At 39.7% G+C, this 12,335-nt stretch overlaps 2 protein-coding genes across 2 annotated transcripts; both read left to right on the top strand.

Moving 5' to 3' along the window:
- Positions 1-557: 557 nt before the first annotated feature.
- Positions 558-1,622, top strand: LOC142452702 (trace amine-associated receptor 6-like). The gene has a single exon (XM_075553925.1). The coding sequence runs from the start codon at positions 558-560 to the stop codon at positions 1,620-1,622; it is 1,065 nt and encodes a 354-aa protein (XP_075410040.1).
- Positions 1,623-11,057: 9,435 nt separating this feature from the next.
- On the top strand, positions 11,058-12,122 carry LOC142452701 (trace amine-associated receptor 6-like). The gene has a single exon (XM_075553924.1). The coding sequence runs from the start codon at positions 11,058-11,060 to the stop codon at positions 12,120-12,122; it is 1,065 nt and encodes a 354-aa protein (XP_075410039.1).
- The last annotated feature ends 213 nt before the right edge of the window (positions 12,123-12,335 follow it).

The raw sequence follows: 12,335 nt of genomic DNA, 5'->3' as shown, positions 1-12,335 counted from the left end.
AGCTCTTCACATCTTAATAACTTTTCAACAACCAATATAATAGGGATGAAGACCAGCTAACAAAAGGGCTTTGATAAATTGGAAAGCAAGAATATTTTAATTTTTTTTGGAAATACTGAATTTGTGACAGATTTTCCTCAGAGTTAATGCTTATTAGGTTTCATTTTTTTCTCCATTTGAAGCCCCAAATCTACGGTAGTGGAATCAAATCTGATGCACAGACAAATTCTTTGTCAGAATAGAACTGGTAATAAAGTTTCCAAAGTTGAAAATCTTCCTGGAACTCTGCAGAGCTGCTAGATTCAGACTGCAGACTTCTAGTTAGAATGGAGGACTTTCTCTTATGGGAACCAGGTGTCTTTTGATAAAAAGAATAAAAGTGATTACCATTACTTATAGCAAATTTTATCAAACATTTATGGAACTCTTGATTTATCTTTATAGTCAGAAGTTAAAAAATGAAGGTGTGACAGATATTTCTAGCGATTTGAGGATGAAAACTCATTTTATGGAATCTTTTTTCTCCCAGTTTTTCCATGATTGACAAGAAGGACAGCATGTCTCTCCAGGTAAGCAGCACCATCAGCAGCAGCAGTGAGTCCCTGCCTCCCCCCTTGGAGCTCTGCTACGAGAATGTGAACGGATCCTGTGTGAAGTCTCCCTACTCACCAGGACCCCGTGTGCTTCTGTACGTGGTGTTTGGCTTTGGAGTTGTGCTCGCAGTGTTTGGAAACCTGCTGGTGATCACTTCGGTTCTACATTTCAAGCAGCTGCATTCTCCAACAAATTTCCTCATTGCCTCCCTGGCCTGTGCTGACTTTTTAGTGGGTGTGACCGTGATGCCCTTCAGCATGGTCAGGTCCGTGGAGAGCTGCTGGTACTTCGGGGACAGCTTTTGTATTTTCCACACATGCTATGATGTGGCGTTTTGCATCTCTTCTCTCTTCCATTTGTGCCTCATCTCCATTGACAGGTACATCGCTGTCACTGACCCTCTGGTCTATCCGACCAAGTTCACTGTGTCTGTGTCAGGAATGTGCATCAGCATCTCCTGGATCCTGCCTGTTGTGTACAGCACTGCCCTGTTCTACACAGGAGCCCATGATGATGGGTTAGAGGAATTAGCCCGTGACCTCTACTGCATAGGCCGTTGTCAACTTGCTTTAAATCAAGACTGGGTTTTGATAGATTTTCTGTTATTTTTCATACCTACTCTAGTTATGATCACTCTCTACAGTAAGATTTTTCTTGTGGCGAGAAAACAGGCTCAAAAGGTTGAAGCCTCTGTTAGCAATTCAGAATCATCATCTGAATCTTTCAAAGCCAGAGTGGCCAAGAGAGAGAGAAAAGCAGCTAAGACCCTGGGGGTCACAGTGGTGGCATTTTTGATTTCATGGCTGCCGTATATTGTTGATTCATTTTTTGATTCTTATTTGGGTATTATGACCCCTTCTTTTGTCTATGAAACATTAGTCTGGTTTGCTTATTATAACTCTGCTATAAATCCTTTAATTTATGCTCTATTTTACCCTTGGTTTAGGAGGACAATAAAACTAATTTTAACACGTAAAGTATTAAAAGATAGTTCCTCCACCATAAATTTATTTTCCAAAGAAGCCTAAATGTGGAAAATGAGATATTTGTACATATGTTGTAGCCATGAACTATACCTCATGAATAGTGTCTGTTAAATTGATGAAGATAGGCAAATAACACCTTTTCATTTTTTAGTAGTGCATGCTTGATGCTTTCAGAATTTGATAGTGAGCAGCATGCATTATTTGCTAGAGTGGTGTTCACTACATGACATTTGCATTTTCTCTTACGGACTTTGCTCACAATTTGCCTCTTTCAGGACGTCAGGTATTATTTCCTCTTTTTGGGGGCTCCTTTTCATGCCTAAACCTTCTGTCACTCTCACAGGGTCCTGGTTTCATATTTCCTGTTAACGTGCCATACTCAATGTTTTTCTCTCTATTAAATGGACTTCACTTCTCCGCATCTTTTTTTCTTGTGGCGTGTTGAATTCTGGAACTGCTAGGACTTCGCTGTATCACTTTCATCTGTCATTTTGGACTCAGTGCAGGAATCATAGTTCATAGTGTTGGCAATAACCATGAACTGAGGGTGCAGTTTCTACAATGATTGTTTCACTGCATGAAGTTTGTGATGCTATCTGCCCAGTGTAGTAGTGTATCTTTTCATTTGTGATTCCAAAGTTTTCTGCAAACTACCTAATATTTGTACACTGTGGGTAATAAAAATAACAAGGCACTCAAAGCTGTCAGAAAGAGTGACTTATTCAAGAAAAGGTGACTGGACATAGAATTTATTGGACTAAACATTGGTGAGCATTTCAGATATTAAGGAATCAGAAGAAACTATTACTTTTATGATTTTATTGGTGGAATCACATAAAAATCCATATAAAATTATGACATTGAATTTAAAGTTCTATAGTTTAAAACAAAACAAATATAAGTAAAGTAGTAAGGCACAAAAATTTACCTCAATACTTAAAGAAAACATATGCCTTACCATTTCAACTCCTAAATATATACTCAAAAGACTTAAAAGCACACTCAAAAAGAGATATGTTTACTATTTCAGCACTAGTCTAATTGACCATAAAGTGTTTATAGCCTGAATGTCCTTCAGCAGATGAATGAATACAAACAATGTGGTTCATATATACAATGGAGCGCTATTCAGCCAGTAGAAGAAATAAAGTCTTGGTACACTTTATTATTATTTATTTATTACAATGTGGATGAAACCTGAAGTCACATGCTGTAGAAAATGGGCTCGTGACAAAAATGGATACGGTGATATTTTCTCATATAAGTCCAAGAAAAGAAAAGTTTATAGAAACCAAACTTAATTACTGGTTGCCAAGTATAGAACTGAGGTGTATCGCTTCTCGGCCTTTTGGCTAAGATCAAGTGTGTAGAACTGAGGTGGCGAAAGGAGGCTTCACATTGATGGAAAAGTCCCATTGGTTCAGGTGAGGTGGAATGACAATTCCTCTTGTGCCTATCAAGAAGTGAATGCCTGCCTAAAGTTTATTGTACATATTTGTGGACAAAGAAACAAAAGAATTTCAAAATTGACCCATTTAGGAGTTCTTAGACACTCTAAAGAAAATGACTTGCACATAAATTGGAGTGTGGAGCACAGAATGACAGGTACTCTCTGCCTTCAGGATCAGCAGGTTCAGCATCTAAAATGCTTTGGGGGAAGATTAGTGATGTTTTAGAGTAGAAAAGAGACCCCATCACAAGTATAATTTAACGAGGACATTTAAGTCTTAAAAGAAAAAGACAACACAAAGGCTCAGACACACCATCCAGATGAGGGAACTTCCAACTAGAGATTGAAATGGTGTTTTGGGTTCATTGAGATGGCAACCATTAAACAGAGCATCGGTGGATAAAGGAAGCTGTCATAAAAGCATGATAGATGGTGATCATTAAAGCACAGTTACAGGTGGGACTCCAGAAGCAAGAACAGGTCCAAGCCTTCTGACCAAGGACCACACTGATAGGGCATGATTCATGATCACACGACCTCCTGTACTGTCCCCAGCATAGTGACTGCCATCAAGAACACATGTAGGTCTGCATCCAAGAGAGAGGCTGCCCTTCCCTGGGCTGGCTGGAAAAGGCTGGAGGCAATCTACTCTCCAAAGAATTGGGCTGTCACTGGCAATCATACCCTTTTACAAACCAGGGTGCTCAACACTTAAGCCCTAACACAGTAGTCAAATGAATTTCTTAAAGCTGGGAGGGAAGATGAAGTGTTATTTACATAGAATTTTTATTGTTGCAGAGATTACAAGAAATCTAGGACGATTTATAGCCCCCAGGGAGGATGTAAGTAGGTCAAACACTACCCTATTTCATATAAAGAATTTGGATATCCTTGGGTTTGGATATCTGAAGAAGGCTTATAATGAATTCCCGTCTTACTTCCATGGATATTGACGGAAGACTGTACAGAGAAAAAACACATTTGCCAGATTTTTTAAAAGCTGCAGACCAGGTGTCATTTGTTCTTGTAACCGCATCTGAAACAGCAGCTGCAATTGGCCCACCACCTTGTTGGCTAGTGAGAGGCGGGCAAGGGGAGAAGAGATGTTGGGCGGAAACTGCAGGAAGCTCAACTCAAAAGTGAGGTGGAGCCACGCTTCTGCACAGACCTTCCAACACAAGGGGGTGAAGGGCAATGAAAGCACATTGCCTTATCCCTGGAAGAGAGCGGGACAGATTGTGGATCATGAAATGACAGGGGTGTGTGGGGGTGGGGGTGGGAAGAAAGATGGGATGTTCAGACAACCCCCGATAATGACTGAAGAGACTCTTGATTTTGAGGTCTGAGACAGGAGCACAGCATGAAGTTGGGTGCTGAGGGGCCTCAAAAAAGAAATGTACAACAGAAAACCAGCCAACAGCAGACGACCTGCCAGAAAGCCAGCCCGGGAGCGCGGTCGGCTGTTGGTTGAATTTGAGGCAAAACTTGCCATTTTGCCAGGCCTTTCAGAATAGCCCAGGGAGCTTTGGTCTTCTTTTCTAAAATATCCCCTTCAGTAAACACTCTTCTATCAAACTTTTCTCTGACGCTGGTCTGAATTTTGCACCTCACCTGAAATCTTTCTTGGTAGCGGAACTAGAAACGAGGTGTGGAGAGGTTTTGAAACTCTGAGCCTGTTCCTGTAACAACCTGATTAAATTGATGGTAATTCACTGTATTTCTGTAGATCTATTTGTCTTCCTTGTGCCTCAAATAGAAAAGTTCAGTGAGGACTTGATGGACATCAAGCCTCCACTGCAGCATTTTTTAAGCCCTTAATGGGTACACGTAGATGAGGTCCTCCGTTCATTCCCCTTGTGAGTAAAGGGAATTATTTCGGTTTTCACTTGGATTTCCCTACAACAATAGCGCCACCTCTTAGGTCAGCTAGAGCACTTTGGAGTTTTACCAGTTGATAAATGTGTCTGTTCTAAATATTCCACCACAGGGTGGTTCCAGTCATACCCTGGCTCCACTGGGAGATGGCCCTGAGCTCAGACTGTCTTCCCGATCACCTGATTTGTGTAACTAGTGAACCACAGTAGCATTCCAGTCTTCTGACTTTCGTGCCACTGGAAAACGAGTGTCCAGTAATTCTCAAAGCACCTTTACAGTTGCCCTTCTCCAGTGCTCATCCTCCTGGTAAGTGGCCACAAGTAAAATCTGGGAAAGGATCAGAAGAAGATTAGCACTATAAAGGTTGGCCATAGCCTTCATCAAAGGGGTTCAACCTCCCCTTGCTGCAAGGGTCCCAGCTCTGAGAACTGGCACAAATCTGGGAATCAAATAATTATTGGTTTGAAATTGGTTTTCTGTTCCCAGGAATGGAAACCATTCTGCTTATACAGATGAAGCAAGGAGTGAAACTTATATTTTCAGCTCTACTCTTACTTTGTGCATCTATCCAATAACACTCTGCAAATCCTACTGTTCCATTAGTTTGACCCTGGTGTCCATTTTGGTAATCATTTCAATGTTTTTGGAACTCTGTTGGAATCAGGGGTTTTCACTGAGCTGCTAACCTGGAGGTCAGAGGTTTGAACTCACCAGAATGTCACCAGGAAAATGATGAGGCTCTCTGGTTCTCTAAAGATTTGTTATTGTTGTTGTTGTTAGGTACCATCCAATTGGTACCGAACAACTCAAAGTGACCCTATGCACAACAGAACAAAACACCACGTGGTCCTCATCAGCCTCACAATTTTTTCTGTGCCTGAGTCTGCCGCTGGCAACCACCGCGTCAATCCATCTTGTTACGGAGCTTCCTCGTTCCACTGCCCTCTGCTCCTCCTAATATGATATCTTTCTTCAGGGATTGGTCTCTCCTCACAATATGTTTAAAGTATATAAGATAAAATATTGCTATCCTTGCCGCTACAGGACACTCTAGACTTACTACCTCCAAGACAGGTCGGTTTGTCCTTTCATTAGTCCATGGTATGTCAATAATCTTCTCCAGCCCCATAATTAAAATGCATCAATTCTTGTTGAGACTTCTTTATTCTGTGTTCAAATTTCACATCCATATGTTGAAATGAAAAATACCGCGCCTTCAGTCGGTTCTCAAAGTAACACCTTTTAATTGAGGACTCTATAGAGGTCTCATGCAGCATAGTTTCTTGACGCAATGAATCTGTTGATCTATTCACTGCTGCTTCCATTAGCATTAATTGTGGATCCAACCAAGCCAAAATCGTTGACCATTTCAAATGTTTTCTCATTTATTATTATGGTATCTATTGATCCAGTTATGAGGACTATGGTTTTCCTGACATTGAATTGTTACTGACATTGAATTGTAACCCATACTGACATCGAATTTTAATTCATACTGACACTGAATTGCAACCCATACTGACATTGAATTGTAATCCATGATGACACTGAATTGTAATCCATACTGTAATCCTTGATCATCAAGTGACTCAAGTCCTCCAAACTTTCAGCAGGATTGTGTCATCTGAAAATTTTGGATTTTTAATAAGCCTTTATCAATTTTTGATGTCGTGTTAGTCTTCTGAAAAGACATATTCTCAGATTGTAAATTCAGAATATAGATTTAATAAGTATGGTGAGAGGATACAGCCATGGTACAAACTTTCCTGTTTTTAAACTATGCAATATTCCCTTGTGTTCACAGAACTTTCTCTTGGTTCATGAGAAAGTTCCCGATGGGTAAAATGCATTGCTCTGGAATTCTCATTCTTCTGTAGGTTGTCCACAGTCAGTTATGTTCCACATGATTGAATGCCTTGAATACTCAATAAAACCCATGTAAGCATCTTTATGGTATTCTCTGCTCAGCTAAGTTCCATCTGACTCTAGCAACAACATATGTTGCTGTGCATTCTCTTCTGAATCCAACCTGAATCCAGGCAACTCCCTACCAATGTGCTGCTGTAACCATTGTTTGATGTTCTTCAGGGGAAAAAAATTACTTGTCTGTGGTATCAATTGTGTTGTTCTATAGTTTGAGCATTCTGTTGGTTCAATTTTTGTTGGGTTTGGCACAAATTACAGGTCTCTTCCGATCAGTAGGCCAAGTAGCTCTCTTCTTGATTACCTGATCTAGAAGAGTGAGTGCTGCCAGAGCTCCAGGAGCTTGTTGAACATTTCACCTGGTATTGCATCAATTCCAGGGTCCGTGTTTTAAACCAATGCTTTCAGTGCAGCTTGAACTTAATTCCTCAGCACCTTTGGTTCCTGCCCATAGTCTACCTCCTGAAGTGGTGGAATGTTGACTTGTTAGTATGACGCCTCTATGAATTCTTTCCCTCTTCTGACGATGTTTCCTGCATCAGACAATATTTTGCCAATAGAATCTCTCAAGATTATAACTCAAAGCTTGAGTTTTTCCCCATTTCTTTCAGTTTCAGATATGTTGAGTGTGTTCTTTCTTTGCAGTTTTTCAACTCTAATTTTTGCATATTTCCTTATAATATGTGATTATGTCTTCTGAAGCCATCTTTGACTTTTTCTTTTCAGTTCACTGATTTCACTCTTTCTTCCATTTGCTTGAGCTACTCTATGATTAAGAATTATTTTCAAGGTCTCTTCTGACATCAGCTTTCATCCTGTCTTTCTTTCCTGTCTCTTTAATGATATTTTGCTCTCCTCATGAATGATAGTCTTATGTCCTCCCACAGCTCATCAGATATTCCGTCACTAGTGTTCAATGAATCAAATGTCTTTTTGAGATGTTTTTGAGGTAAGTTTAAGACTACCTGATACCCAAAGGGAATTCCTACTCTCATATATGATTTCTATGTGTTGGAATAGACTTGGTGGCAATATGGATTGTTGGCCTATTGGGCTGCTAACTTAAAGGTCAGCAATTGACACGCTCCAGTCACTCCATGGGCTAAATATGAGTCTTTGGTTTCAGTAAACATAACAGGATCAGAAACCCACGGGGGAAGTTTTATTCTTCCCTCCAGCATCACTGTATCAGATTCCACTGTATGCCAGAGAATGAGGGGTTAAGGGATTGAGTCAACAGCAATTTCTGACTACAGTAAGGAGCAAAGTTACAGCATCTCATGACTACTGACCTCCCAGCAGGAATTAATTTTCACAGATGTGACCACATATATATATATATGTGGTCTGAGGTATACAAAGGAGCTCACTAGATTCATAACCCTTCCTAGCCTTGGAGAGGACATATTGGTAAGCAAATATACAGATTTTGGGGAAGTGGGGATATCTTTTTTTCATATTATCAGAAAGATGGATGTTTTATACAAGACAGCACATACAAAGGTCTCGAGTAGGAGACGAGCCCGTCAGGCTGCAATGTAGCAATGATGAAACATACAACTTTCCTCCAATTCCTAAAGGTTTCTCCCCACCCCACTATCATGATCCCAGTTCTACCTTGCAAATATGGCTAGACCAGAGGATGTACACTGGTACAGATAGGAACTGGAAACACAGGAAATCCAGGGAGGGTGAGCTCTTCAGGATTAGTGGTGTGATTGGTGATACTGGGAGGGTGGAGGAAGAATGGGTTTGAAAGGGGGAACCCATTACAAGGATCTATATATAATCTCATCCCTTAGGGATGGACAACAGAAAAAATGGGTGAAGGGAGACGTCAGACAGTGCAAGATATGACAAAATAATAACTTATAAATTATCAAGGGTTCATGAGGGAGTGGGGAGCGGGGAGGGAGGGGAAAAAGGAGGAGCTGATGCCAGGGTGATGAGGGAAATGAATGTACAAATGTACTTGACACAACTGATGTATTTATGGATTGTGATACGAGTTGTATGATCCCCTAATAAAACAAAGACTGTCCCAAACTGAGAGAGTTCGTGGAAGCTAGTAGACAACATGAGCAGCATTACAGTTAGCTACATCTTGGCTGGAAAAGTCACAGTAAACCTATGGTATACCAACAGATAGTAATTCATAAGAGACTCAGAGTTCAGTTATAAAAAAGAAAGAAAACATTCTGCCTCACCTTTATTTCAGTTCTATTTAAATCTGTACAGTTTCTCACTTACTGTTGTTTCCTCAATTCTCATGTACACATCGTATCTGCTAATCTATGAACAGCATGATCTAAATGCCAATGCACCATTCTGCAGCCTCCTGTTCTTTACCTAGACGCCTTCCACTCATCCTCCTCCATTTGGATCTACAGTCCCTCCTTGCTGATTCCTTCTCATGCAATTACAGCCATGGGAGCTGATCATATGATATTTCTGATTTTCAGTTCTATAAATGTGCTGACTTTAGCTTGAAGTCATCATGTTCTTACATTTTTATATCTGCCTATTATCATAGAGAACAAAGAAAGACAGAAGACATTCCTTGTTTATATGTTTTTATATTTAAGCACTTGATGCAAATAGGTTCATAACAAATGGTTAGGTTGGATAGATGAATGAGTGAGCTTCATTTGGATTTATGGTTTTCTTGGGAGGACTCACGTCCCATCCATTGTCTGATACTTGAATCATCTCGGTGTGGCCAGGGATCTGCAAGGTTCTTCCAAGTGTCACTGCAAACAGTCACATATGTTGTATGTGTGTTGTTTATCTGAGCAGGAGATCTTTCCTAATTTTAGTTTACTAAACAGCTACTCGTTTTACTAATGAATCCGTATTGGATTTGAGCAAAATGATTTTTCCTGTATTTCATCAGGCATGCTTGGAATTTTAATGTGTTGCTCTCATAATGTAGAGAATGTATTTTTTAGTTTTGCCACATTAAAATAAAACTCCCCCCTCTGTGAAGACTTAACTTGTGGTGCATCATCTTTTGTATGTATCCCTGGATGCCCTTTATAAATATTTGTTTGTAACTATTAGATCTTTGTGAGTGATAATGTAATCAGATTTTTAAAATACTGTCTTTAGGGGTTTTAATTTGGATTTTCTTTTACAGCAAACATTATATTTCTCATTAGGGGTCACCATCATGAAGTTGTGGTAATTCATTTTTCATTTTTTGGTGTATGATGAATCTATAAAGTCAGAAAGTACAATATAGGCTTGGGGGATAGGGCCATATAGATAATGGTGGGGTGAAGGGGTGATGACCTCAGGGGTTCATATAGACAACATTTTAAAACTGATTGTGGTAATAAATGTGCAATTCTGTAGAACTATGGGATGGTTTGGTATAAGTATTAATCTCAGTTAATAAAATTGCAAAACAAGAACAAACAAATTAAACCATTATTTTTCAAGTGAAGGTTAATGCATTTAATTTGGAGTTACTATTCACACTTTCAACTTGAGTGTATTTTGACATGGGATTTGTTTTGTGTCCTGGGGGCTTTGGTTATTAATTCAACAGCCTTTCAAAGGGGTTGAGGGTAATAAAAGGTAACAGAAAACAAAGCCATCATATCTCACCCACTACTATTGCAAAGACAAACACTGAAGGCACAAGAGCAGGTAGCAATGATTAAACTATTGAATACCTGATATGTGAATTCTATTCCAATACACTCTTTTTTTAAAGACCGGGTAACAAAAAAGTGTTTGATAAATAGGAAGACAAAGACTTTTTTGTGGTAATAATAGTTTTACAACCTATTTACTTCAGATTAAATTCTTGTTGGGTTTTCAAAATCTTGTCCACAAAATATTCTGAAGTATAAAAAGCAAACCCACTGGGGTTGATTCTGACTTACAGCAACTTTATTAAACAGAATAGAACTTCCCCACAGGGAAGGTTATAAATCTTTACTGAATTCTGCAAGGCTGGTGACTTCAGACCACAGACCTGTTATCAGGTGGGGGTATTCACCCCTGATCAGCACATTTCCTTTAAGAACAAGAATAATAGTGGTTATAATTATTTGTAACGATATTTATCAAACATCTGATTTAATATTTTTGATCATTCCATATAATTTGTAATTATTTTTTAAAGGTTATGTGGCAGATCATGTTTCTGGTAATTAAATGATATTTTCTCTCCCTTCAGGAAATGTGGAGCTGCTTTTTTTTGTGTGGCTGACAAGTTCATCATGTCTCTCTATGTAAACAACAGCATCATGAGCAGCAGTGAGTCCCTGCCTCCCCCCTTGCAGCTCTGCTATGAGAACGTGAACGGATCCTGTGTCAAGTCTCCCTACTCACATGGACCCCGCGTGCTTCTGTACATGGTGTTTGGCTTTGGAGTTGTGCTCGCAGTGTTTGGAAACCTGCTGGTGATCATTTCGGTCCTGCATTTCAAGCAGCTGCATTCTCCAACCAATTTCCTCATTGCCTCCCTGGCCTGTGCTGACTTTTTAGTGGGTGTGACCGTGATGCCCTTCAGCATGGTCAGGTCTGTGGAGAGCTGCTGGTACTTTGGGGAGCAGTTTTGTACTTTCCACACATGCTGTGATGTGGCATTTTGCTACTCTTCTCTCTTCCACTTGTGCTTCATCTCCATCGACAGGTACATCGCTGTCACTGACCCTCTGGTCTATCCAACCAAGTTCACTGTGTCTGTGTCAGGAATGTGCATCAGCATCTCCTGGATCCTGCCCGTGGTGTACAGTGGTGCCGTGTTCTACACGGGAGTGAATGATGACGGGATGGAGGGATTGGTAAGTGCCCTCAACTGTGTAGGTGGTTGTCAAGTTGTTATAAATCAAGCCTGGTTTTTGATAAATTTATTGTTATTCTTTATACCTACTCTAGTTATGATAGTTCTTTACAGTAAGATTTTTCTTGTGGCTAGAAAACAGGCTCAAAAAGTTGAAGCCATTGCTAGCAAGTCAGAATCATCATCTGAATCTTTCAAAGCCAGAGTGGCCAAGAGAGAGAGAAAAGCAGCTAAGACCCTGGGGGTCACAGTGGTGGCATTTTTGATTTCATGGCTGCCATTTATGATTGACTCATTTTTTGATTCCATTTTGGGCTCTATGACCCCAGGTTATATCTATGAAATATTAGCATGGGTTGGTTATTATAACTCTTCTCTAAATCCTTTGATATATGCTGTATTTTACCCTTGGTTTAGGAGAGCAATAAAACTTACTATAACTGGTAAAGTGTTAAAAGATAGTTCTTCCACCATAAATTTATTCTCCAAAGGCATCTAATTATAAAATATAGGAGTGTGCACATCTATTGTAGTCATGAAACAAGTTTTACAAATACTTTTCTAATGCATAGGAGGTGTGGCTAAAATTTCAGCTAATCAATTTCATTTTCACAATTTCAAGTACTTATCAAGCCACCCAATAGCTTATCCTACCGTCTTCCTTCAATGAAACAGCAGTCATGAATATTTCAAATTAAATTGAAGCAGAAGA

The sequence above is a fragment of the Tenrec ecaudatus genome, chromosome 7 (genome assembly GCF_050624435.1).
Source record: "Tenrec ecaudatus isolate mTenEca1 chromosome 7, mTenEca1.hap1, whole genome shotgun sequence".
In the NCBI taxonomy this organism is placed as follows: Eukaryota; Metazoa; Chordata; class Mammalia; order Afrosoricida; family Tenrecidae; genus Tenrec; species Tenrec ecaudatus.
Note: the sequence above shows the minus strand (reverse complement) of the source record. Positions and strands in the feature narration are given on the sequence as shown.